The sequence below is a fragment of the Merops nubicus genome, unplaced genomic scaffold (assembly GCF_000691845.1).
Source record: "Merops nubicus isolate BGI_N331 unplaced genomic scaffold, ASM69184v1 scaffold26518, whole genome shotgun sequence".
Classification (NCBI taxonomy): Eukaryota; Metazoa; Chordata; class Aves; order Coraciiformes; family Meropidae; genus Merops; species Merops nubicus.
Genome location: NW_008624063.1, coordinates 17,986 through 45,367, shown reverse-complemented (window position 1 = coordinate 45,367; position 27,382 = coordinate 17,986). Strand labels below are relative to the sequence as shown.

The following is a 27,382-nucleotide window of genomic DNA, read 5'->3' as shown; positions in this document are numbered from 1 at the left end:
ATGCAGTCAGTCCCTTCAAAGGTCTCTTTGTTTATTTTCAGGAAGAAACCCAAGACAGCTGAAAACCAGAAGGCGTCTGAGGAGAATGAGATTACTCAGACGGGTGCATGCAGCGCCGAGCCGGGCCTTCCCTGCCTGAACCTTGAAGCTGTTCTGTCTCTGAGCCCGGCCCCCATCCACTCACCACATTCACCAACAAACCTGCACGCACACACAGGGTCATCTGATTGTGAGTACACCAACGTGCTGATGGATTGCAGACCAGGTTCTCCAGTGGGATGCTCTTTCCATAATGGCACGAGCAGGACTTCCTCAGGGCTTGCCTTTTTCCTTCCTTGGGAATTGCCACTGAGGCAGTGTTTTGTCTTAAGGTCATGATAATACAGTCAGCCAGAGGAAGTCAAGAGCGTGTCACTGGGTCAGGTTGCTGCTTCTGACAAATAAAAAAAGGAAGACCCCATCAAAAGTGTCTCTTTCCAACTAGAGCTGTAGTTATTTCATCCAGGTAGTCACATGCTTTTTGTTACCCAAGCTTATCTGCTGACTGGGGATTTTCAGCCTGTGTTGCATGGGTGAAAACAAGTATCTGGATCTGATACCCAGGATTGTAAATGATTTCCTCAAAGGAAGAGGGGAGAGTTTTGTGGAGAGGCTCAGTCTGTCAGAGTGTGGAAGATCTTTGTAGACCTGTGTGGTTATACCAGTGTAAGGCCCTTGTTTTGAGTGCATTCATTTTTAGATTATGCAACATGGGTGAATTGGTCTTTTAAAAATGTTCTTTTCCATTTTGCCAAAAAAAAAATACAAAAATAAGGGAGTGAATGATTAAAACTGGATTTTTGGAAAGCCAGAATTTACCCTGTCAGCTCTTCAAAGCATTGTCATTTCACAGTGGCCCCTGCCTGGATGTCTCCTGGGCAAGAATATGCAGGGTGATGTGGACCTCATTCACTCACAGGTTTCATATATAGTTTGCCTCTTCTGTAGTGGTTTTAGGTTGTTGTAAAATTTACAAGGGGGTAAAAAAGGAGAAAGAACGATGATGACACCAGAGCTCAGAAGCCAATCAGACTTTGCAAAGGTCTATTTAAAAAAAAAAACAATCAGAGCATGACAATAAAAAATCAGATTAAAATATATATATATCTTTTTTCTTTTTTTAATTTAAAAATCCTGCCTTAGGGCCAAGATTGGAAACAGCCAGGTTATAGGGATCATCACTATCAAAATCACTTTAGCTGCAGTTCATTCCTGTTGGCTTCTGACTTTATTCATTATGAGCTTCTTCTAGAGATCTTGACTTTAATAGAGCTGGTAAACATTAAGGAGACTTTCCTAAATCTCACCTGGTGATTTTAGGAGAAGAAAGATGTGAAACAATTGAGCAGCAGGCAGCATGCAATTTAGTATATACAAGAATTCTCTTTGAATTGGAGATGTCAGGCTCTTTGTTAAAACTGGGGTACAGTTTTGTCTTGCAGTGTTTTCTGAAAACAAAAAGCTTCTGAAAAGATGCAAAAAATGAGCAGAACAACAAGGAAAAAATAATCCTTATTTTCAAACAAAGAATCTCTTTATCCCATTCACAAAGATGAAAGAGTTCATCAGTAAATGGGATTTGAAACCTCACACTGATGTTTTTTGACAGTACAAATGGAAACCCATGAAAGCAACCTCAGGACAGAGGCCAGCAGGGATTGTAGGGAACTTGGAGAATGAACTCTGCTTTTGCTTTCTGAGGTGGCCAAGTTCAAGGGTGAGGAATATTGGCAGAGGACAGCAGGCGGGAGGTGGAGCCTGCAGCTCTTCATGCTCTACCTGTTCTGTGGACAAACAGTCTTACAGACCCCAAAGTTTTTGATGTCCCCAGATCACCTTCCATTGCTGCTAAATTTACAGTACCAATATGAATAAACTGAAACCCCAGACAAGATGCTCCTATCACACTGAGGTGGGGTTGGTGTTTTTTGGGGTTTTTTTTCAGAAAATAAGTTTAATAATAACTTCAGCATTAATACTGTCCTGTCTCAGGAGCTGTTGAAATTTTGTTCCCACAATACAGTTAGAATCCTGCAAAAATTCAAGAAACAGTAAGACATCTTGTGGTGCTGGCCTCTGTTAGTTGATTCCATGTGCTTTGAAACCAGTAGAAAAACTCTGATTATTTATGGTGGGTTATAACCTTTATCAGGCTGTATTTATTCAGGGCAGTATGCAAATAATCAGTGCTTTGGCAATGCCAAATTCTCCCATGAACTAAAAACAAGTCATGATGAATATTTACTGCATATTAACTATAGCTATCTCCATGCTGTGAGGTTGGTTGGTTTGTTTTGGGTTTTTTGGTTTTGTTTTAGGTTGGTTGTTTGTTTGGGGTTTTTTTGATACTACCTCAGTCCTTAGCACTGGGATACATTCATTAAACCAAAGGTTAATATTTGTGGTTCCCAACATTTAAAAATGGGAAATTTTAAACTGTCATTACAAACTCCTTCTCCTTACTTCTTGCCTTCCCTGCCTTTTAGACTGAATCTTTCCCCTTACCCTACAATCCCTCCCTTTGTCTTTCTCTTCCTCTCAGAGCTACACTGCTACATCTGTTTCCCTCTCAAATTTGGGCCTGTGGGGATGCTTTGCTTCTTTGGGCTAGCAGCAATTCTTGTCCTTGTCTCTACCTTCTACACCATTGCTTCTCCTCCCTTGCCCAGACCACCGTGCTGCCTCTACCCCCACAATTGGGCAGCTCAGATGTCATTTGCAAAGGACATTTGACTCATTTTGGTGCAGAGTGTCCTAGCACATGGTAAAAAAATTTCAAAATATGTAAAAACTAGGATTAGACACGAAGCTTGAGAGGAATTTTCATTGAAAAATATCAGAAACACCCAAAAGAGTCAGCCTGGTAGCATCTATCATCAGTTCTTGGATAAATGCACTGGTGGTTCATGTCTCTGGAAACAAGGCTTGGATTTTCTGGGCCACATCAGTTTGAAATCTTCACTGATTTCTAAGTCACTAGTGCTTGGCAGAAAACACCACCACATATTTATTATGAAAAACACTCAGAAGCCAATCTACTTGAACAAATCAGGGTGCTTTTGGAATGATTCACATCAAAATACTTTTTTCCAAGCATAGGAAATAAAATCTCTGTTATAGCCATCTGCTCCTCAGCTGTAAAAGGCAGAGGTGAAAAAACCCTAAGCAGTAGCCTGAATTCCAGTCTTACTGAAATGAGGACATAGCAAAATAAACCTGGGTAAAGTCATATAGGATGCACAACTTCATTTAGGGCTTAATTCTATAGTGTAGTACATCCTACATGCTGTTTCTGGTGCCACTTATTCCCAGTGAAATCCCATTATTTCTGACCCTTGTGGGACTGGGTCCTAGATTTCTGGATTTGAACATGATGATGTATTTCCAGTGCAGATGAATCCATGAAGCAAAATCCAGAACCTAGGATGCATGGTGTCCAGTTCCCATCTCTTTCAGCCTTGGGAAATGCTCATGCAGTAGAATTGGAGAAACAAGTTAGAGGAGAGGTGCTTCCTGAGGTAACTCTTTTCATGTAAGGCTTGGCAGATAAAAAAACCCCACTTTGAATTCATTTGGAATGAAGTCATGAAGTGAACTGATGGAGCTCCAAGTGAGTTACACCTCTGGCTACTCAGCTGTCACAAACAGATGTAGCTGCTTACCCAGAAGAATGGTGCTTGTGTAAAAGGCTACAAAGACAAGAATGGAGGCACAGGTTCTGGAAAGGCTGCAAAGAAGCAAAGGAAGGCACATGAGGTTGGTGCTGTCTGCAGTTTCCCACATACTTTCTTGCTTATGGATGGAGAATGCATAAAGTTGGTAGGGTGATAGTTTGCAGGCTGAACTGCCTGAGGTGAAGCTTCTTTTGCTGAGAGGGAAGGAAATCATCAGAATTTAGCTGTGTTTAAACTGATCTGGTGTGTATAGGCCACTTATTTCAGGAGCCCTTCAGAAAGCATCTATAACTATATATGGCAAGTGCCAAGAGATAAGATCATTTTGGCAGAAACTTTCATGAGTTCTCAGAGATACAGTCAGACAAAAAGTTCATTCAAGCTCTGATGTATGCATCTTAACAGATGTGTCCAAACTCAAAGGAATCCCACGGGAACACTGCAACTGAATCTCTTTGTCTCTATTGCTAGTTAAAAGAGTTATTCTTAGACATTGGATGGTCCATCTGTGAAGGAATTTGTTCCAGACAAGGGAAAAGCAACATCTTTGCAAGGAGTTTCCCTGGGTCTTAGAGGCAGGTTGGACAATCATTGGGAAAACTGCTGAAGCAATGTTTATCATTTTAGAGAACACAGAATCCATGCAGAAACCTGAGATTCTGGTGGGGAATTAAAGTTGAAAAGGAAAGCATGGATAATTTCTGAAAAAAGAAATATGAAACTATTATTGGCAATAGGTTGGTATGGGAGAGGACTTTTTAAAGTTATGTTTTAGCAAGGGACCAGAGAGTTTTTATGCATTAAACAGAATACACTTCATAAGCATGGTTGGTGATGGGCCACATCTGAACCCTTTGTGCATACATGCTCAAGTGGCATGGCTCACTTGGTCCAATCCCAGCATTTTTTAGCTTTTGCAGGATGGGAACTTTGAGGCAGGTTTTCTTCTTCTCCTTCTGCACTCTGAGTTTTGCAGCTTGATAGTCATCCATGGGGAAAAGTGGAGAGGGACCCTCACAAGGTCCAGAACTCCAGGGAGCACTCAGAGTGGTTGTGGAGCTCTGAGGTTTCATTGTCTTGAGGAGCTAGAAGGTCCTACCATTCCCTGGGGCTAATAAAGAGGCTAGATGGATCTGAAGGTGCTTTGGCCTCACCTTTATGGCTTAGGTTTCTGGTGTTTTTGGTGTTTGTGCCTCTGGAACTTTGTGGCCACGATTCCCTGGGAACTTCTCTGGAGCTTTCAAACGATCTCCACTCTCAGAGGGGAGTGGGGCCTTATCCTTCCAGCTTCCCTGCTTTCAGAGGCAGGCAGTGTGTCAATAGTCATTCCATCTGTACTTTCCCTAGTCTGTGTATGGTATGTGTTAGCTAATGCAGCATATTTTTAGGTTGTTTTTGGTGACCTCAGAAATGATGCATGTTTAGATATCTATTTTAGATGATATAATAAGGAGCCCAGCGCGTGGCTGCGAGGAGAGGAGGCAGCAGGAGTCAGCTCAGCTCTGGGAACTTATTTGGGCTTTTCTTTCCCCTTCTCTTCAGGTGAAGGGGGGCAGCAGGCTGAGCCACAGGGAAGTGATGTAGCAGAGGAGGGGCTGCTACAGAAACCTGTGAGGCCCAAACAGACCCCAGCATGTGGCTGGGAGAGGAGGCAACAGTCTTCTGCTGACTGGTGAGGTGGGGAAAGGGTGGCTACTGAAAGACATGGTTACCACTCAGACAAAGGCTATTAAAAAAAACTGTAGGCACCCAAACAGAGACCACAGACAAGCATACAGATGTTCAGGCAGCTGGCTGCAATGAGTGCTGGAGCCTGGCACTTGGTATGGAGAGTGGCAGGGACAACACCTCTGTTAGATGTGAGCAGAGCAGAGATCTGATGGTCGTGGTGGCTGAACTAAAAGAAGAGGTGGAAAAATTAAAAACCATAAGAGACTGTGAAAGGGAAGTGGGTAGATCCAGACTGGCTGTGAGGAAGAAGTTCTTCCCCATGAGAGTGGTGAGACCCTGGAAGGGGTTGCCCAGGGAGGTGGTTGAGGCCCCATCCCTGGGGGTCTTTAAGGCCAGGCTGGAGGAGGCTCTGGGCAGCCTGATCTAGTGGGAGGTGTCCCTGCTCATGGCAGAGGGGGTGGGACTGGGGGGTCCTTGTGGTCCCTTCCCACCCTGACAGATTCTGATCTGTTTTAGCAGAGGACCTAGCAGTGTTGGCTTGATGGTTGGACTTGATGATCTTGGAGGTCTCTTCCACCCTAAAGGATTCTATGATAATAATGATACAGGCCTTTTCTGTAGCAAGCTGAAGTGAAAGCAAGGATATTCATAGCTCTCAAATACTGATATCACAACACTTATTTATACTTTCATCTTGGAGAACATTTGAGATTTTGTTTATAAATGCTCCTCTTTTTAACACTGATAACTGGTTTCTGTGTCCTGTAGGTTTACATTTCTGTTTGTAAGATTATCAAAGAAATCCCAGCCAGGAATGACTTGTGTTTTCAGAGAAGCAGATCTATTTTGCTTGAATTGTTTAGAGACAGGAACAAGTACAAGTTCAGGTATGAGCTCCCACTGCCTCTGTTGAAAAAGCCATCAGAATATGCTGGAGAGTCTGCAGTGTAATATGCTCTCCTGAGAAGAACTGGTCTCTATATTCCTAACCAGCACACTAAGTGAGTTTTGTCAGGTTGGTCTCTTGGGCTTTTCTTCTCATGAGAAAAGACTGGTAGCATATGGTACTTCAGTTATGCAGTCAGTGAGTATGTTTTCAGCAACAACTGTGTGACTTTGGAGCCTAAAGTTTCATTGATGCATAAATCACTTATTTATAATACATAGATGAGTTTGAAATTTTGTCTCATTAGCCTAAAAGTTGATTCTGGTATTTGATGACCCTCTAATACTGGTTTTATGCTAGGCTGTCAGTTCTTGTGGTATTTGGTGCTTTTCTTACTGCTTTCCATGTAGAGAATCCTTGGTGATAACGTGCACAATTTCAGCTTTGGTTTAAAACAAGCATGGAAGTTTCTAGCATTCATGATTTCAAGGGGGAACTTGAAGATATGTCCCCAGTGTATCTATTCATTCCAAGTACCAGGGAAAAGGATAAAAAGTCTTATTGCTCTTTGTAATTCCATAGCTTCTGTTGTTAAGATTTTGAGTGGACTTGAGTTGGTAATCCTTAGGTATTTCTTAGTCCTGCTGCAGCCACTGAGATATACTGTAGCTGTCCATAAAAATCTGTTTCTGGCTTCACCTTTTCCTCTCTTCAGACTCTGCCCCCCACGGATTATTTTTTTTATTACCATTCTTTAGGTTGTGAGTCTCCCAGTAAATCCTTTCTATATTGGATGAGCATTTCAACTGCTTCAGTCATGAAAGGAGTGACTGATGAATACTACACAACTATCTATCACTGCTCAAAGTATTAAGATGTTCTAGTACTCTGTTGTTGTTGGGGTTTTTTTTGTTTTGTATGTGGTTTGGGGTTTTTTAGGAACAGTCTCCAGAACAGTCCTTTCCTCTTCTCCCCCTTGAGCTAGCTTAGCATCTTCCATCATCCCCCATTCTGAAAATTTGAGCAATAGTGTCAGTTCCACTGCAGGATTTTTGTAACCTCTTTGGCTACCTTTGCTGCTTTCACAGATCACTGGTCTGGCTAACCTGCTGAATCTACTACTTGCCTACTTAGTCTATCAATCCACACAACCTACAGCACATCTTAGGTAACAGGCATTGCCCTGCAAGCTTTCTGATGTGTTTAAATAGTGTTTTATTACAGCATTTATCTTTCTACCTTTAATGTTGTTTTTATTTAAATTTCCTCTTCACCCTACCTGCTCTTTATTTTACCTCTAGCCTGCTACAGTTTATGTTCAGTTCTATTACTGCCACATGATTTCCATGTTTGGAGGGATACATTTTCAGCTTTTCAGAACTCGTGGGCTTTGTTATTTAACCATTGTAGCATTTTCTACTTCCTTATTTTTATGTTGTTGTCCTTGGATATGCACATGGACTCCAATGAAGTATTCTTAAGGCCACCTCCCTGCTGATCTTATGGATTTTAATTCCTTATCTTTTCCTTTCAGACTTTCTGACTTAACTTCCCCTTGTGTTTTTCTACTTAATAATCATTCCTCCTGAAGCTGCACATACCAAAACTGCCACTTTATATGATCTGCTTGAGGGATGTCAAGACAAACACCTTGTGTTCCTTTTCACCATTGTGATCTGTCTAGGACTGGGGCTTTCTGCTCTTTTAATCTGAACTTCCATAGTCACTTTCTCCTCCTTTCTCTTGTTTACCTATGTAGAGCACCCATGTCATCTTTGTGCTGTGATCTCACTCAATAACTTTAGAACAAGGTAGGGCCAGAGCAGCATTCAAAGGGGAGAAAACCAAAACATCTTGTATTGTTCTCAACTGAACAGAGAGCTCTTTCAAAACAGTTTTTAAAGGAAGCCTTAACATGCTACTGGGAGAGGACCTGAAACCTAACACCCAGGTACTGTTTAATAAACACCTACAAATGTTTATGAACTGTGGGGGACGTTGGAGGGGAAAATCATTGCATTTCCCCAGGAAATGTGGTGTTTGATCTACTCCATAGGTGAAAGTCTGTTGTAAGTCATCAGAGTGCTGCTAAACTTCATTTGCACCAGGGTGTTTGTCTCACAGCCTGGGACACTGAGGACCATGGTGACTTATTCTGGCTGGCACTGTGTTTGGGTGTCCTGAGGACACCAATTATTATTGTTTCTAGAGGGAATGCCATCAGTGCCATCTTTTTATTTGTTTTCTGCAACTGTTTTCATTGTCCATGGAGTCATTCACAAGGCTAAAACAACATGAGATCTAGTCTTATGTATCTACCACTCAGGAACTGGAACACAAAGAGAATTCAAAGATCTCTAGTCAATCTGTCAGCACAAACAGCTCCTTGAGGAATTAACTGCATCTATGAAGGAAAAAAAAAAAAGAAAAACAAATCCTAAAACCCCTCCTCATCCCAGCTTTGTTGTGTTAAACACTGAAAGGATCTCTGCCTGGCTGGGATGTGCAGTATATACTCTGTATCAGTCTGTGACATGTGCTGAAATGCTGCTTCTTGAAAGCCCACAAGAGAAAAGTAGTATAAATTAAGAGTAATCTCACAACAGCTATTTTTGAGTCCTTAACCAGTGAAAATGTAAGTGTAGCAATATTGTGCATCTATTAAAAATCTTGAAAGGCTCTTTATAACTAGATGATAGGAGTGATAACGTGTAATTTATTGATGTTACACAGACAGAGGAAAAAAAACACAAAGTAGCAATTTTTGTGTGAAAAGGGGTATGAGAGAGGAAATAAAAACAGAGCAAGGGACTTCTCCCTGCATGCCTGCATGTGCAACCATGTCAACTTTAACAAAAACACCTTGTGCTTTGATCCTATGCATGGTTTCAAAACAGGGCATATTCACCATGTTCAAAAGTAAAACTCAGATGCTCTCTCTGATGTTTTTGGCTGAGGAGAGGGTAGAATGTGCCTGGAGGCAGGCCTGAGAAGTAGCTCTCATGCATTGTGTTACTGTCACCTCTTGGTTCTGTATGCTTGGGTATCCATGGGATTCCAGGTCCTTTACCCTGTGGAAGGGGAAAAAAAAGAGAAAGCTTTAAAACTAACCATGTACATTGTTGCTACAGCTCCATCTGAGGATATCAAGCCACCCATGAATGCTGTGTACTCCTTTATTGCCTTCATTTAAAGAGTTCTGCTATCCATTTCTCTTCCTATCAAAACTAGGTGATTTTGGAAGTAACTCTGCTCCCAGGGATTGTGGAGGTTTCGCTGAGGACAGAACTTTTTCCCTGTGGCCTTCAGCATTGTTGACATGAGCACACACTGTGTTCCACTGGTATTTAAATCTGAATTCTAAGCAGGCCTGAACACTCGTCCCATAAACTCAAAATAAAGAAGCCACAGTCCAAAACAGAAATATCGTGAGACAGATATTAATGCTAAGTTGAAACGTTCACCACAGCACCCAGTTGTACCAGTTAACAATTAGCCTTTCACTAGGAGATAAAAAAGATAAATGGGAAAAAAAAATAACCAAATAAACTCTTGCATTTTCATGTGATAGCTTTCCTATACTCAGGGCTGACACACAGACACTGGAAGAGATAAAAGCATCCTTTTCCCAGCCCTGAAGACTGGCATTGACAGTTCTTCATCCATGCCTGGCTTCTCCTCTCAACCAGCAGTTTGTGACCAGAACAGAATCTCCCACATTGAAAGCCCTTTCTCTGGAAACAGAGAGAGGAGAAGCTCTTCCACTAAAGTCAACCATTTCTGACTGCACCCTTTTCCTAACAGACTGCTACAAACACTCCCTGTAGAGGATTCTAGCTTGAATAGAACCCTTCTAAACAGGTAATTATCTTAAGAGGTTTTAATCTATATTTTCCTTTTAACCAAAGCCCACAGGCTTTCAGGCTAACTGTAGTTAACCACACTCAAACTGATAAGCTTTTCCTCCTTGTCTTTTTGCCTGGAGGAAAAAAACCTCACAACACGAGGCATACCTGAAAGAGTTCATGGAATAGCAATCGTCTCTTCTGGAGACATGTTTTAATATATTTGCACCTATTATCCTTCTAATTAATTCCTCCTCCAGACTCAGCTCCCACCTCCAACCCCAGCCCCTTCTCTTCCCTGAACAATGCTTCTGAGGGAGGATGGAAGTTTATACAGTCCACCACAGGGAGATGACCAAAAGCAATCCCTGATCACCTTCTTTACAGGTAGTCAGTCTGAAATATATTATTAGGATTTAAACAGAAGCTGTTAAAGCAGGTGAAAGTATTCTTAACTACAGTAAGCTTTTAATACAGGAGCACAGAATAGCAAAACAAATTGCCTACATTTTCAAAAAAAAAAGTTAATGTTTAAAAAATTCTTTTATTTCCAAGAAACATCCTATTTTTTTCCTTAATCTGAGTGGGGACTGTTCACACCATAACTTCACTGGCCTTGCTGGCCCAAAAACCCTCTTCCCCTTGCAGTGGCTGTCTGGCTGCAGGGCTGCTGGTGCAGCAATGCCCTCTGAGCAGCAGCACCTGGCAAACCAACAAATAGGTGCACCTAGATTTTTAAAGAGCCAAACTGCCTTAAACTTGTAGCCAGTTAAAACAGTTGGGCCGTGCTGGGGCTTGGCAGGATGGTCGGTGAGCTCTCTGGGCTGAAACAGCTTTCCTGTAGAACATGGAAGCTGTCCCTGCTGAAGGAGGGATGAGCACAGCCTCCTTTCTCTTCCTAGGAAATGGTGCCATCATGTGGCCGCCTTGCTTCCCCTGTTTCCAATTACCAGAGGGCAGTTGTTTCAAAAAGGGCATTAAAATGCCATCTGGTGAGCCTGTATTTTGCTAATGTAAAGAAGTTACAGCTGGCCCTGGCACAAGAGTTAACACCCTTGTGATGATATGGCCAGGCTCTTGAAATCTTCATGAATGGAGCTATAGCAACAGCTTTGGTGGTTGTTCTGTGGAGGTGACACTTGGAGGTGTTGTAGGTACCCCCAGGAGAAGCATCCCCATCAATGCCATGTGTCTGTGCCACAGGAATGTGATGGCACGGTGGTACCAGCAGAGGCTCTGCAGACAGGAGCTGAGAGAAATTCTGTATGTCTGCCAGTGTTTACAGGGCAGGTATATTGGACTGGACCTCCAAATATGTGCCTGGGAATAAAAATGGCTTTGGAGGATATCCCCTGTACTCAAAAGTGTCTTTGGATTTCCTGAAATAGCAACAATACAAACTGGAGTGAAAGTGGGAGAATAATACCCTGGCTAAAACTGGAGTGTTTCTTTAAATGAAGAGGAACTGAATGTGCTGTTACACTCTGAAGCCCTGGGTCACCAGATTACAATGCATTGGAGGTGGTTTCTACCTGTTGTTTTACAGTTGTGAGTAGGTTGCTCACCATAAGAGATAGAAAGGAATCAAGGCACCAGAGTAGTGTGGGAAGAAAGTTTCATTTCTGTCAGCCTGGAGAACAAAATTTGAAGAGACCTGTGGAGTTATTCCTTGATCTTTCTGTAATATTCCTTATCCAAGGAATGCAGAACTGTTCAGATTAATGAAGGCAGGCAGTCCCTCTGCAGAACTGGGTGTGTGATGGTGTCCAAGTGAAGCAAACTGAGGCACAGACATTGCTACCTGTGGATTGTAGAACAAACAGGATCAGTGCTGACTCTTCCTCCAGTCTTCCAGGCAAAGCAGAGGGAGGGGGATTTGCTGCCTGCTCCCCAAACATGTAGCCCAAAGCAGAGGTTTTTATGCTTGAGTTGGGGATTTGTGCCCAAAGCAATTTTACACACAGAACACCCAGGGTTTAGTCTGTGGTTTTATGTAAAATGGTTCTCTCATCATTAGGTAGGTGCTAAAAAGGACAAGGCAACCAACAGAAGACATTGTCTACAGGAATTTTGCTGACACTCCCTAGTCTGCAGAAAGAGCTTGTCTCCTGAACAAAGTTAACACAAACTCTTGTTGATTAGTCATCTGCTGGATATGTTTACTCCTTGGAGAATCAGGTTGTGTTTGTGTGTGCCTGCATTTCTGTCTCTCAAATAAACGTAGCTATTAGACTAGGAAATGTAGAGAAGTTTGACAGCTTTCAGAACACAGTGATTCTTTCTTCCATAGAGTGTATTAGTGACACATTAATAGATGTTGTGCTGGTAAAAATACAGTACTTCCTCTTAAATGTAGACTGCTACATATTTTGATTCTAACAACAATCTGGTAGGGTTAGGGCAATTCGTGTAGTGTCATCTGGTGTTTGTTTTGGATAGATATTATAGAAGGAGATAGTGATTTTCAAGATGTTCAAGCAGATGATGGGGTGAAAATTCCAGCAAACCTTTAAAGCAACAGAAAGCAAGGGCTGCTCCTGGTCAGATCTCCTGCTGAGGATACAAATGTTCTGTGTTCCTGAAACTCCATACAAGCTTTTCCTCTCGCAGGCCCCTGCTCAGAATGAGGCCAAGAATTCAGGAGAATCAGTCTGAGCAGGATTGGCTAAACCTGCCTCTCTAGCATCAGGAAGATACACTGAGGAGTCAGCCACTACCAGGTTTTCACCATTTGGATGCAAGTCACTGCCTTGAGTGGAAAAAAATGTTGCTCCACTAAATTTGGTCCCAGAGAGTCCTGAATCAGGGCTGATTTTGTATATGGAAATGCTAGATATGAATTTTTGCTCTGTTAATTCAGTTTGCTTTTAGAGTAACTAACCTGGGAACCACAGAAAATAAAACATCACTAGGGATGAATCAGATCATTGGAGCTGAAAAAGGCACCTGTGGCTGTAGTGCTAAGTTTGAAAGAGGAGACACTAATTTATGGAAATGAGGAAACTTCCTGTGGAAATTGTGAGGCTATAGCTTTCATATGCTGTGATGGATGTGCTCTATTTCCACTGAACTGCCATGTTTCTGCAAGAGTTGGGATTTTCATTCCAAATTAAGGATTCTTTATGAGGGCATGCCTTTCTTAAGGAAAACCTGTAGAGTTTTGTTTTGATAACAGGGCGTTGTTCACTTGATTTTATTTGTGCTGTAAGGTCTTTGAAGAGTATCATCTATGAAGTGTCTCAGGGAACTGTTTCATTCACCTCCCTCAGAGGGCTTTATCCACTTCAGGGCACTGCATTTTAAGTGAAAAAAAGGACAAACTGGATGGAAGACAGACAAAGATAAAATGGAGGAGATTACCTATAACTAGTGAGGGTGATTGGAAAACTCAAGTTTGTATTTTCTAGAAAAAATAAGTCTAAAGAAGAAAAGTGAGGGACCTTCCAGTATATGAGAGAGTGTTATAAAGAGGAGAGTGGACAACAGTTCTCTGTGTCTGCTGGTGGAAAGGATAAGTTTATGGTTTCAAAGTTAAATACTAGGAAAACTTGTCTTGCTATACAGATAGTAGACAGTCTGTCTGGAGGGGTGGAAATCCCCCACATTGCTGTTTTCTGTGAACAGACAAAGTTCTGAGGAGATAGTGTAGGCATATTGTTCCCACCATGAGTAAAAGGAGTAGACTAGATACCTTTCTGAAGAACCTCATGCATCCTTTTGATACAGCCAAGAGGCTGTGGCCATCCAGCACTTGGTGTGGAGGCCAAGGATTAAAGATTTCCAAAACTGTTCATGGCAGAGGAAGAGAGAAGGAGTAGATGATAATGCTTGTCTCCAGCAGCAGCAGGTTACTTAGGTTTGTGGAGCTCCCAGGCACTAGTGGATGGATTACAAGTGCCCAGAGAAACAGCTCCAGAAGCAAGAAGAAAACTCACCAGTCATAATGTCCACATCTTTGTCTTGGCCCATTGTCAAGGTTTAGAGTCAGGGGTGTCTGGTGTCTGTAAGAGATGCTCTCTGTTAACCCCTCTCCCCTCCCAAAGGGCAAGAAAAAGGGAATAAGGGAGAGAGACTTACAGATTAGAAAAGAAAACTAAAAGGGCTTTAATGAAAATAATAATAACAATATGGAATATATGCAAAACCAGTATCAAACCCAGCTCTTCTTGATGGCAGTTACATCAGTGTCACAACTGATGCTGTGGAGCAGATGCTGGGGAGATCCCAGACTGGACCTGTCTCCAGACAGGAGTTGGCTTCAGGAGCTGGACTGAGGAGCACATGGATCAAAGGCAGAATGGACAGAGTCCTCCTGGGATGCCAGCTGTTGAAGAAGAGAGCTTGGCCCTCGTGATCCCTCAGCTTCATAATGAATATGGTATATATGGGATGGAATACCTCACCAGGCATTTTGGGGTCCCCTGTCCCATCCACTCCTCCCTGCAGGTGTGACCTCTGACTTTCTGCACCCCCAACGTGTCAAACAAGAATTAGCAGTGACCTTGATCTGCACAGGAGCAAGTAGAAGCAAGAGCCTTTCTGCACACTAGTCCTTGGTAGTAACTCTAACCACTGGGCATTGTCACTCTGCCTGTGAAAATACACAATTAACTTCAGAAAGTGCCATTACTTAAGACAGACTTAGCTGAAAAGTAAAATCACTGAGGGGAGTTACTTCTGTTCTAACTCAAACCAGGACACCCAGGGTGTTCTCCCACCTAGGGAGGCACTTGTCATTTTGATTATAATAATATAAAAATACCATATTCTATACAATATATAATGCCTCCAACTTTGCTGCTGTCTCTCAAAGTGTCTGTTTTCAGTGTGAGGCCTGAGTAGCTTGTCAGGAAGACTAAATTAGGCAACAATATCAAGCTAGTTCTAGTTCATCTTGTCTGAGTATTGGTGAGATGGGTTGCTCAGCAGTTTTCTCCATACTGCTGCAAAAAAACTGAGGCAAAAACTCAATCTGTATTTGTCTCAGCAAGCTTACCAGTTCTCAAGGGCATAAGAGGATGCCCTTTCATACTTCTCTTTGCCACAGAAGTATGAAAGCAAGACAGAGGCTTTGGGGTTCACTCTCCTAGTTATTCCTGTGAAAGAACATGCAGTAAATGTTCAAAAAGAGCTTGAATTCCAGCATCCTAGGCAGCTTTGCTTCAGGTGGAGGCTGTGCACTGAGCTGCTGCTGAGTTACATCATCCCTGTGTTTCTAGAAATGGTAGTTGTTACTGTGCAATGGGCTGTGAGAGACTAGATTTTAAAGGACAGCAGAGAAAATCAAATTCTGTGTTATCTTTCAGTTATGAGTACTCAAGCTGTAAGCTCTGGCTTTGCAGAAAGGGACATCTAGTGGCTGTACCAAACAAAAATAAACCCACCACCTTCTGCCGTTGCCTTCCTCTTTGGTACTGTACTTGGAGAGGTTGTCATTCTTATTGTCATGGTAAAATCTCCTTTCTTTTTGAATGCCCATAGCATAAAAGTCAGCGGGAGGGGTGGGCCAGATTCAGGGAAACGCTAATCTAAGCACTCAGTCGTGTATTACACAACAAAAGTTTTTTTCCTTTCCCATCCAGGCCGTGCTCCTTCTGACTGGCTGAGGGTGAATTCCCTGCGTGCTGCTGTGAATAGCCTGACAGTTTAATCGGGGCATTTGCATATGGGCAAACGGAGCTTTTCTCAAAGTTGCACAGTAATATGTTTCACCTTTATGCCATGCCAGCTTCAAATTGCATCCCAGGAGGATTGCAAATGCACATAATCTGTGCAGTTCTCTGAGCTTTTTTTTATTTTCTTTTTTTTTCTTGTATTTTTTCCTTTTTTTTTTTTTGAACTGGCAAACCCCTATTCATTGCCCATCTGGGTGAGAATGGCCTTTGCATTTTCACACCCATTCTCTCCTATATGGTTTGTGAATACCCCTCCAATCAGAACTGGCTGCACAGAAAGGCAACAAAACCATTTTACAGGAGTTTCTCAGAATAAGTCCATTGGGATCTCTGCATCATGTTTACTGGACAAAAACATAAAAAAAGAGAGGGGGGCACTTAACAAAGACCACTTGAATTTCACAGAAAGGTTCCCACTGTCTGGAGTTGAGAAGAGTGGCAGGCCTGAGAAGGGCCTGAGACAGCAGGCTTTTTCCTGAGCCAGGCATTCTGTGCAGTGAGGAGTAGGTGAGTGTGCACGTGTGTGGCAGCCTTGTGAAGGGGTGACACACTTTCTGGCTTGTCCAAGGCTCTAGCAGCCTTTGACAGAATGTGTTTACTTTAGACCCAAACCTGCGTTGGCATTTCCACCTTCTACAGGGAGCATCACCTTTGGACTTTGAGCTTAGAACAGCATACAGAAAAGAGCATCCACAAAACTCAGACCTGGACACAGTCTTCTGCAGAGAGGGAGAGGAGCTGCATGGGACAGAGGGTTTTGCTACAGACCAGTCTCTGGAACTTGCTGAAGCTACTTTTTATACTGCTATGGTTTGTGGAGTAGCATCTCTGACACTATTACAAATTATTTGGTTGCCTGTACTTTGGGCAGGTGTGGTTTTCAGTGTTGAATGTCAAGGAAGGTGGCCTAGAAGAAACCCTCAAAATCTGTATTAGCTTTTTTTTTTTACCATTTCTTATGTGTCTCTTCCACTCTTGTTTAATCCTGACAGAGTGAATTTCAGTTGTTTCCCAGCTGATGAAGTGGTTGATGTTCCAATTTCATTTGAAGAAGTAAAGAAATGAGAGGGATTTTTTAAGGGAAGAACTCTGTTATACCAATAGCAACCAAAAGGTACTCTGTGCCTTTTATGAAGTGACTCAGTTGACATTCAGACCAGTTCCTACACCTCAAGGTGCATCCTAGATCAGGTCCTGTGGAGGTGTTCACATGTCTCTCATAAATGCTTACAATCTGCTTTTCTTTGGCTTTGACTAACCCCAGCTAGCTGTTTCCATCAAGTCATCTAATGACCAAATAAATTGTGGCTACACAACTTGTGCTTCCCACAGCCAGGACCTGAAAAAGGCTGCTGAAACTTAGGTATTATCCTTGCTCTTCCTCCTTTCTGTACATAATTGGTGGATATTATTTCCACTCACAAAATCAATTTTATCTGCCAAGGTGCATAGGAACAAAGCAGATTTCTTTGCACCTGCTGAAGTCAAGAGACTGCTCCATAGTGTCTCTGGCATGTGTGGAATATTCCACCTTGTGTGCAAGGCAGAATTTTTGGTTAATTTTAGACTGCTCATTTGACAAAGAAGAACATAAACAAAAGGTCATTTCCTTTTCCAGAAGCCCATCTTAAAGACATGTTTACATGGTAAAGGGAGCCCTAAGGTCAAAAAAGTAGAGATCAATACTTACTAATGGGAAGATTTGTAGCATAAGGATAGGCAACCACTCAAAGGGAGATGGCAGAGAAATTAGTAGCTATGCAATCACACCCAATGGCCTACAGTAGATTTTGAAAAGAGGTGTCATCTCTTTATCATTAGTTTGCCCCCCTTCTGTCTCCCCACTATTACAAAGCTTTTACCAAGTTCTCTTCTTTTCAGATCAAGGATTCTGACTTTTTATGTAAATACGTTTTTGAGTCCTGTGTGATCTGGCAATAGTTGTAGTGCCCTTGAAGGAAGGTCTCCCAGTTTCTGAGATGTTTTTCCAGTTCTATGATCAGTCTCATCAGAGGAGGAAACAGATTTCCCAGCAGAGCTTATGGACAAGATAGGAGTGATCTCACGTGGAAATTAGTGCCTGTCTGATACTGGATGGTTCATAGCTGTTGAAATCAGACTTCAGACAGCTTGGCACCATCAGGATTTCTGGTTCCTGACCTTTGTGCTTGCTTTTTATCATTCAGTTACTTGGGAGAACCAAAATAACCACTTGTGTCCAAGGTGGTTTCTCTTTGAACCACCAGATCAGAGGGTGTTTGAGATGTCAGGAGTGGATAGGTGAGAAGGAAAAGGCAGAGCAGGGAGGACACCACCTTATCCTGCACCTGAGTAGTATTTTACTGCCTGTGTATGAGCTGTAGAGCACATCTTAGTGTCTTTTAGTCTCTTTTAGGCTGGAGCAGAGGGATATTGTTGGGCTAAAAGACGTGCATATGAAACCACTTTAAATGCCATTTATTTGCTCTGTATGTGTTAAAACAGACAGCAACAGTATGATGCTGTATGATTTACTCATGCTTCTCTACCAAATTTCACTTTTGGATTCTCACACAACAAGTAATCGTGGCAAGAGGGGCTGGTTGTAGCTTTGGTAGGAATATTCAAGACAAAATGCCTAGTGGCAATTTTGCATTCTTTTTCTCTGCATACTTTTTCTGGGAACCAAGGTGATGGACATCCTACTAAAGCAAAGAGAAAGAAATCCTCAGTAATCTTCTATTTATTTACCCCTGAAAGGGCAGTTGGTCCTTCGTCGTTAAAAGGTGAAACCATAGTTTGTGCCCATCAAAATCTAAATAGACAAAAAGTGAGTCAAGAACAGGAAAGGAAATTAAAAAGCAAACAAGATGGAGATAGGGATAAGTGGATCAAGACATTCAGATGTTTCTTTTTAGGCGCTTGTAAAAGTTAATTTTGAAGGGTATGTTGGCTCTGTGCACGAACTGGTTAGGTGCTTTTCTAAACTGTACTCGATTTAGAATATGCAGCCCAACTAAGACAAAGTCTTCTTTAGAAGTAAATCTCTGTAATTTTCCAGTTTCTGCCAAGTAAATAACAGCAGGAGAACATTTGTTTTTCTATGATGGCATTCTGGTGCCAGTCAGAACTTGGGATATGCTAAAAATGAAGGGGATAGCTCATGTTAACTTTTTGCTTTGGGTTCTTACAGGGGACTGTTTGTCACTATTGGGTAGCAAATGTTCTAAACCACAACCCCAGACAAAACTGTGCGTGGGATTTAGGAACATTTACAGCCTGAATTTTGAACCAGATTTGGATTTTACAAAGTGACTGCCAGTTTTTTTGATACAAATAACTGTACTGCAAAACACAGGATCCAAGTTCCAAAAATTGCCAATCTGGATAGAAACCACATTCTCATATAGGCTCTTTGCATTAACAACTTGCTGTAAAGGGTCATTAAAGTAAGAATCTGTTTTTTTTCTGGCTTGGGTCTCCATCCAAGCAGCCTCAAATCCAGCTTTAATCCATGTGTTCAGTGTTTACAGCTGGCTGGCTCTAGGCTTTTTAAAGCCAGATAAACCATAGGAAGTCCAAGGCCCAGGAACGTGGTAGGAATTTAGGGCTAGCTACACCTGTCTTTGGTTTTGTCCAAAAATTCAGGACTGGATCTTCTTCAGTTGGGTTTACTTCTAGCCTTACAGAGCTGACGTCTTCTTTTTGCTGCCTTTGAATGTGATTTTGCCAGTCTTACCTGTTCTGTTTACCTTCGAGCCAGTCCCCTGACCGCGCCTCTGCAGAGGACAAGACTCAAATCCCTTCTTTTCTTTTTTCTCCTCTTTTTTTTTTTTGTCTCTCCTGCTTGGCTGCAGGTCACATCAGTTGCAAGGGGATGACAGAGCGCATTCACAGCATCAACCTTCACAACTTTAGCAATTCCGTGCTCGAGACCCTCAACGAGCAGCGCAACCGTGGCCACTTCTGTGACGTGACGGTCCGCATCCACGGGAGCATGCTGCGCGCCCACCGGTGCGTGCTGGCCGCCGGCAGCCCCTTCTTCCAGGACAAGCTGCTGCTGGGCTACAGCGACATCGAGATCCCCTCCGTGGTGTCGGTCCAGTCCGTGCAAAAGCTCATCGACTTCATGTACAGCGGGGTGCTGCGCGTCTCCCAGTCGGAGGCCCTTCAGATCCTCACCGCTGCCAGCATCCTGCAGATCAAGACTGTCATTGACGAGTGCACGAGGATTGTCTCGCAAAATGTAGGGGAGGTCTACCCGGTCATTCAGGATTCCGGGCAGGAGACGCCCAGGGGGACGCCCGAATCGGGCACCTCGGGGCAGAGCACCGACACGGAGTCAGGCTACCTGCAGAGCCATTCGCAGCACAGCGTGGACAGGATCTATTCGGCCCTCTATGCCTGTTCCATGCAAAATGGCAGCGGGGAGCGCTCCTTCTACAGCGGGGCCGTGGTCAGCCACCACGAAACGGCCCTGGGGCTCCCCAGGGACCACCACATGGAAGACCCCAGCTGGATTACCCGGATCCACGAGCGGTCGCAGCAGATGGAGCGGTACCTCTCCACCACTCCAGAGACCACGCACTGCCGCAAGCAGCCCCGCCCCGTCCGCATTCAAACCCTGATGGGCAACATCCACATTAAGCAGGAGATGGAGGATGACTATGACTACTACGGCCAACAGAGGGTGCAGATCCTTGAGCGCAACGAGTCTGAGGAATGCACTGAGGACACTGACCAAGCAGAAGGCACTGAGAGCGAGCCCAAAGGGGAGAGTTTTGACTCGGGAGTCAGTTCCTCCATCGGCACTGAGCCCGACTCCATGGAGCAGCAGTTTATGGCTGGTCTGGGCCGGGATGGGCAGCAGGAACCTTCTCAAGCAGATCAAAATGACATCCCTGCTGATGGCACTCAGCCGCAGCAGCAGCAGCAGCACGTAGATGCCAACTCTTCCTCGCCAGAGAGAAGCAATGACGTTGAAATGGACAGCAAAGTGCTCACAGTCAATAACAGCACCGAAAAGGGGGCCTTGCAGCCTTCTGTCAACACAACTGTTGCCCAACCATTGCCAACCACACAGATCTACTTACGCCAGACAGAAACCCTCACCAGCAATCTGAGGATGCCACTGACTCTGACCAGCAACACTCAGGTCATTGGCACAGCTGGCAACACCTACTTGCCTGCCCTTTTCACCACGCAGTCTGCTGGCAGTGGCCCTAAGCCTTTTCTCTTCAGTCTGCCCCAGCCTTTAGCTGGCCAACAGACACAGTTTGTGACAGTGTCCCAGCCTGGCCTGTCAACCTTTACTGCCCAGCTGCCAGCCCCACAGCCCTTGGCCCCATCTGCGGGCCACAGCACAGCAGGTGGGCAAGGTGAAAAAAAGCCTTACGAGTGCACTCTCTGTAACAAGACTTTCACCGCCAAGCAGAACTACGTCAAGCACATGTTTGTACACACAGGTAAGAGCACCTCCCTTGGGTGTAAACACCAAGCCAGAGAGAGCCCTTGGCAACACGGACTTAGATTCCCTTCCCCAACCTGCCAGCCCCCGGCACAAACAAGAGGGAGAGCTGAATCAGGGAGCTGGTATCACAGAATGCTTTCTGAGCTCACTGCATGGAAGCTGAGCCCCTGCAGAAATGTACAGGTCCCTCACAGGGGCCTGACTCTGCGTGGTGCAGAAACAAGCTCTGATTGCTTGGAGTAAAATGTATCCTGCACCCATCCAAGGAAATGAGGATTTGTTGTCCCCTGCAAGCTGACCAGGCAACATGAAGTAGAAGCAGCAGGAGGAAACCGTAGTAAATCATTAAAGAAAAACTCTACTAAGAAGGGGCATCCCCCTGTAAGTTTTACAGCTATGAGGGTTTGAGCTCAAGTGATGATGGTTGGCATGAGTCTGGGGCAAGGGGTTGCAGCAGTAGGTCCAAGTGTGAGTGTTGCACACACTGCCACATACTTTCTAAAGTTCACATATTCCCATAAGCAAATAAATCTGGAGTTTTTTCAGGAAGTTTTTCTATGCTTCACTGAAGGAAAGGCTGTAATCCCCTGTCTCTTGGTAAGTCAGTCGTTTCAGCAGCTGTGAGTACAGAAACACAGGGCTCCATGAGAAGGAATTAAAATGATATATGTAGAGCACAACATCAGTACCCTTTTTGTTTAAAAATGCAATTGCTTTATGGCCTTTTGAAACAATATAGATAACCATATTTGCCACTGAGCCAAAGCTGCCTTTTCTAGCTTTGTCAAGTTATGAGACTTCAAAGTGAGGAGATAGGTGAATCTTACACAGAGAAACTATCCTGGGTTCAGGACTGAATTTCACTTGCTTTAGCCCTTGGCTTATTCTAACATGGGAGATACGTTCTAGTTTAGAGAAAGAGTAAATATTTCTCTCACCAGGCAGTGGTTTTGTTAACATCAGATCTTAAAATAAATGCCAGATTTGTGATACATGGGGTAGAAGCTGGAGAAATTGCCCAAGTATGGGGGAAATGTAAGTCATGCCTTCTCAGTGCACCCAGTAGATTTTGGTTCCCTATGCATATGTGGACTTTTAACTTCCATTTACCTATAATTATCACTTAACTTAAGAATTCCTCTAGACATCTAAGGCAGAACATGTACAGATATAAAAAAACCCACCTTCTCAGGACTGGTACAAAATGTATGATTGCAAGGATCAAGAATCCTGAATCCCTAAATTACACTTTGTGTCTGTTTATGTTCTGTATCTTTCTGTTGTGGATGAGTAGCTAAAATACCATGTAGATAGTGTAGGGGATATTCAGGAAAATATCCCCTTTAGACTAGTCAAATATACCTCATTCTAAAATCTAGAAAGGCTGTTTCACAAAAAACTTCACTGAGATTAGGTGCTTTATTTCCCCCACCCCTAACTGTGCACTGCATTTCATCTTTGGAGTCAGATAAAGAATAATATTGGAAGACCTGATCTAAAATGTTCCTAGCCACTACACATGAAGTGAACCAAGGAAACTGATAGACATCACCAATCCTGAATTAGTATTTTGTTTGTGTGGGTCTGAGAATGCCCAAAATAATGAACTGTGGTGGCAAGGAGAGACCTGGGTGGAGAAATTATTTCAAAGTTCATTTAGGAACAAAGTGGCTCCTGGAGTGTTGGGAGAATAAATTGCACCTTAACCAACAGAGGACAGGGCTTCAGAAAACCCTTCTGAAAACAACCCTTTATGTGTATGGCCTCAGAGAAAGCATGTCTGCTACCTTGTCTAGTGCTGGACAGGATCATTAAGCAAACTGAGAGGAGACAACTGTTCCCACTGGCAGGGTGACTTTCCTCAGCCCTGTTAAAAAAACAAAAACAGGCAAAGTGGCTCTGGAAAAGACCCATGGTAAAATGGAAAGATTTGGGAGATGCTAGTGTTTGAATTAGCCTTCCTGTTTGGAGAGAGCTCACGAGAGCAGCCATGGAGGAGTCTAATCATAAACCAGAATTCAACAACCTAAAGGCCTCCCAATCTTTGTATGTTCTTAGGCTTCTGAAAACTACACTCTGATGTAGCTTTCCATGCAAAACCTGCCTCCCTTTCTTCTTTCCTTTGGGCACAAGCATACTAAAGGTGGATATATTCTATGTTCCCTGCAGACTGGCTTTAATGTATCCCACAGTGGTGTTCTCCAGGCCATGCAATGTTGTGGAAATACAGTGCTAGGATGCATGCAGTGTCCCTGCACCTTATAAACCATCATTGCCTTCTCCTGCTATATCAACTGTGATTAATATTCCTTAACTGTCCCACATTGCTGTCTAAAACCAGCCAAATATGAAATGAGGACCAAAAGGAGGAACATTCACATTCAACTCAGTGTGCAAAGTTTTCTCTGACTTCAAGAATCGTGGGAATAAGGAATCTACAGTGCTCACTTAGGAAGCACATGCATTTGCATACAAAAATAACATAAAAGTTTGGAGATTCTTAGGAGAGAAGAAATCTCAGGAAGGTTTTGAAGCTGAGATTAGAAACCCACAACCCAGTGTATCTTAGAAACATGTGCAGGCAAAAATTAGGGTGTTTTTATAGCATAGTCTTAACAGGGTCTAGAGCAGAGGAAACCAATTTATTGCAAACTCTGGGACATATATTGCCTAAGGCAAAAATGAGCACTGTAAATATAGTCAGTCTTTGGTAAGTTGATCAGACTTAGAAATGACACTATCATTTTCCACACAGTGTGTGTCAAGCATCTTGGGCTGTCTGTACTCAGCACACTGCTGTGTGTGACAGAGCCAGCAGGAAAGGAAGGACTTAGCTTGTTCTGACCAAGTAGGGACACACTCATCGTTGGTGCAAGGAAGAGCAGCACATGGATGTCATTCCCAGATGTCACTGTCATGTGCAAGCTGTGAAATAAAAAGAAATGGAGACTCAGGGAAGATAAAAAAGTAGGTGCTCCCCATCCCATCCATATTAGTTATCTCAAAATGGAACATAAGTAGCATCTTGTAATCTCAGTCTACAGAGTAAATTATATATTACCACAAGCCTATGATGGTACCTAAAGGTTGAGTCTTCTAGTTTTAAAAGAGTGCTAAAAAGGAGGAAGCAGGATGTGTAGGAAAAAAAGGACCTCTACAAGAGGGGAAATGGCAATATTACTGACAGAAAATAATGTTTCAGTTAGTGAAACAGAGGATCATTGTGTTGGCTACAGAGCTATAGTACAGTCTCTCTCTCTGACAGCTTTGAGGATGATGAACTACCATCCCTGAAATACACTGCAGGTGCTTCAGAAAACAAATTAAACTTTTTTGGGGACATTCAGGGTGTTGGGTATTGTCTCCATATCAATATGGGAACGTATCATGAAAACGTTGCCAGCTACCCTGGAATGTGAGGCCATGGCATTGTCTCACAGAAGAACTCTGGACATCAGAAGAGTTAAGAGTAGCCTGGACAAACCAACCTCACACACTAAGCTAAACAGTTTTTTTCAGTTCATCCTTGTAGTCACTGATTTGTCTGGATATGATCAGAGTTCACTTACATGAGTTGCCAGAATCAGTCTAACAGCCCTGGGGGCACAAAGCAATGTAGTAGATGTTACAAGTATTTTATATCTCTGGTTATATCTTATAAGGTGTTTTATTTAATTGAGAGTTGAATGATTTACATTTCCTAGCTCTTAGGCTGGAAGTTTATCTGTTATGTTGCCCTTTGCATGGTACTGGCTGGCCTAGGCAGTTCAGTACAGAGGATCCCTTTCCAGTTACTCTTACCCAGGCTTCAGCTATGAGATTTGAACAGAAAAAGGGGTGACAAATGTTAACCTTTTATAAAGCATTGGATTCCTTTGGCAATCTCTGGCATTTCTCTTCTGAAGCATTTGAAGCCATTTGACAAAAGTGCACTCATTGTGTTACAGGGCAGCTATCTAGTAATCAATCACAAGCTTTTTCCATGCTGTTATTGCATACAAGTAGGGAGGTGGAGGCACTGACAGGTAAAGCAATTTGACTAAGACCAGTCTAGAAGTGAGTGCCAGGAGCACAGGCAGCAGAGGCTGTGCCATTGAAGCTGGGGGTAGGTGCCAGGACCTTCTAACTCTAGTCCAGGCTTTGTCCGTGCCTGTTATGCCTTCAAGAAATCACCCGAGCTCCTTTTTACTGGGGTTGGGAATACCTACAGCCCCCTTTGGAAAGCGTTTGGAAAGCTGCTCCTTCTTGGCCAGAGCACCTCCCCAAAGACCCCCCACTGTTAGTTTAGTGTAAATAGCTGCGCTGAGCCGATTTAATGATTATTTTTTTGTGTGTGTGTGTCTGTTTCTCTTTCTTTCTTTCTCTCCCTCTCTCTCCTTGGTAACGGGCAGGTGAGAAACCCCACCAATGCAGCATCTGTTGGCGTTCCTTCTCTTTAAAGGATTACCTAATCAAACACATGGTGACACACACTGGGGTGAGGGCCTACCAGTGCAGCATCTGCAACAAGCGCTTCACCCAGAAGAGCTCCCTGAACGTCCACATGCGCCTCCACCGCGGGGAGAAGTCCTACGAGTGCTACATCTGCAAGAAGAAGTTCTCCCACAAGACCCTGCTGGAGAGGCACGTGGCTCTGCACAGTGCCACCAACGGCACGCCCGGAGCCGCCGGCGCCAGGGCCGTCCCTGCCGGGGTGGTGGCCTGCACGGAGGGGACCACGTACGTCTGCTCTGTCTGTCCAGCTAAGTTTGACCAAATCGAGCATTTCAACGACCACATGAGGATGCATGTGTCAGATGGATAAGTAGAATCTCTCTCTCTCTCTTTGTTTATGAACAAAAAATAGAAACAACAACAACAACAAAAAAAGCTATGGCACTAGAATTTAAGAAATGATTTTCGTTTCGTTTTTACCTTTATTTTCCTCCTTTATTTTTTTTTTTTTTTTGGGTTCGTTTCGTTTTTTTGTTGTTTTTGTACTACATGAAGAACTGTTTTTTGCCTGCTGGTACATTACATTTCCGGAGGCTGGGTGAATAATAATTTTCCCAACCTCCCTCGGATGGTGGCCTTAAGGCCAGGTAGTGCTTCATGAGCTCCACTGGTTGGATCTCTAGCTACTGGCCTCTAAATACAACCCTTCTTTACTACAAAAAATAAAAAAAGAAACAAACAAAAAAAAATTAAAAAAAAAAAAAAACAGACAGAAAAAATAAAAAAAAAAAAGAAAAAAAATTTCTTTTTTCTCACTTGTGAAGAGCACTACAAAAAAAAAACAAAGAAACAAAACAAAACCTATTACAAATCTACAAGGCCTACTGTCGTTCTGAGTACACCGCTCGCAGTGTTCCGATGGACATCACTCACCATGCTGACCGCTTTGGGACTTCACAGGATCCACTTAGAACTGTGGAATATTTTGCTTCTGGTTGAGCAGCAACCAGAGGAAACAAGGCCCTGCTGGTTTCCACCACGTGTCTGCTTTCTCACACACACACGCACCCACAAACACACGAAAGGGCTGAGGGGAGCGCGAGGCAGTGTGGCTTGGATGGTGTGGAGTCCCTGCAGGGTGAGGAAGAAGATTCAGAGGTTCCTCACCTGGATTCTCCTCCATCCCACGCTCCCTGGTGCACCCTCCCCGCTGCTTTTTCCCGTACCACCACCACCACCTTACAGCAGAAAGCAAGAAGATTCAGACAACGAGCAACGGTGGCTTTTTTGGTAATTTATTCAGTGTCTTCGCTGAGCCCAGGGCCTCAGCACAATCAAGAGGGACTTTCACAGAAGGCAAAGAGAAACACAGAGGAAAATCAAAGCTATCAGAAGTTGCAACCTATGGATCTAGGTACAAGAGAAGGGTTAGTTCCCACAATCTTTGCAAAAAAACAAAAAACAAAAAGTTGCATCAGGATTTATTCTTGTGGAAGAAAGAGGAATAGAGGGTTGGGTGGGGAGGGGAATAATAATTAAAGAAAAAAGAGTTCTTGAGACTTTTTTAATTCAAAATTTTATAGAGGGGCAAAAGTGACGTTTACCAGATAGAATGCTGATTTTTTTAATATATTTACAACAGTATTTGTGTAAAAAAAAAAACAAAAAAAGTGAGATTGTTAAAAGTAATTTTTCTTTGGTTTCTTTTT

The 27,382-nt window shown here is 43.2% G+C and overlaps 1 protein-coding gene across 1 annotated transcript; it reads left to right on the top strand.

The window, feature by feature from the left end:
- On the top strand, window positions 1-26,812 carry ZBTB20 (zinc finger and BTB domain containing 20). Its single transcript, XM_008945293.1, has 3 exons — window positions 1-229; window positions 19,627-21,234; window positions 25,631-26,812. Exons 1-3 carry the CDS (start codon window positions 1-3, stop codon window positions 26,041-26,043), a joined length of 2,250 nt encoding a protein of 749 aa, XP_008943541.1. The 3' UTR covers window positions 26,044-26,812.
- Window positions 26,813-27,382: the final 570 nt, after the last annotated feature.

Excerpts from the sequence above, each read along its gene's own strand:
- ZBTB20 (XM_008945293.1), top strand. The coding sequence starts at position 1 with ATGCAGTCAGTCCCTTCAAAGGTCTCTTTGTTTATTTTCAGGAAGAAA. Across the intron at positions 230-19,626 it reads ACACACAGGGTCATCTGATT|GTCACATCAGTTGCAAGGGG; the intron begins GTGAGTACACCA and ends GCTTGGCTGCAG. Across the intron at positions 21,235-25,630 it reads GCACATGTTTGTACACACAG|GTGAGAAACCCCACCAATGC; the intron begins GTAAGAGCACCT and ends GGTAACGGGCAG.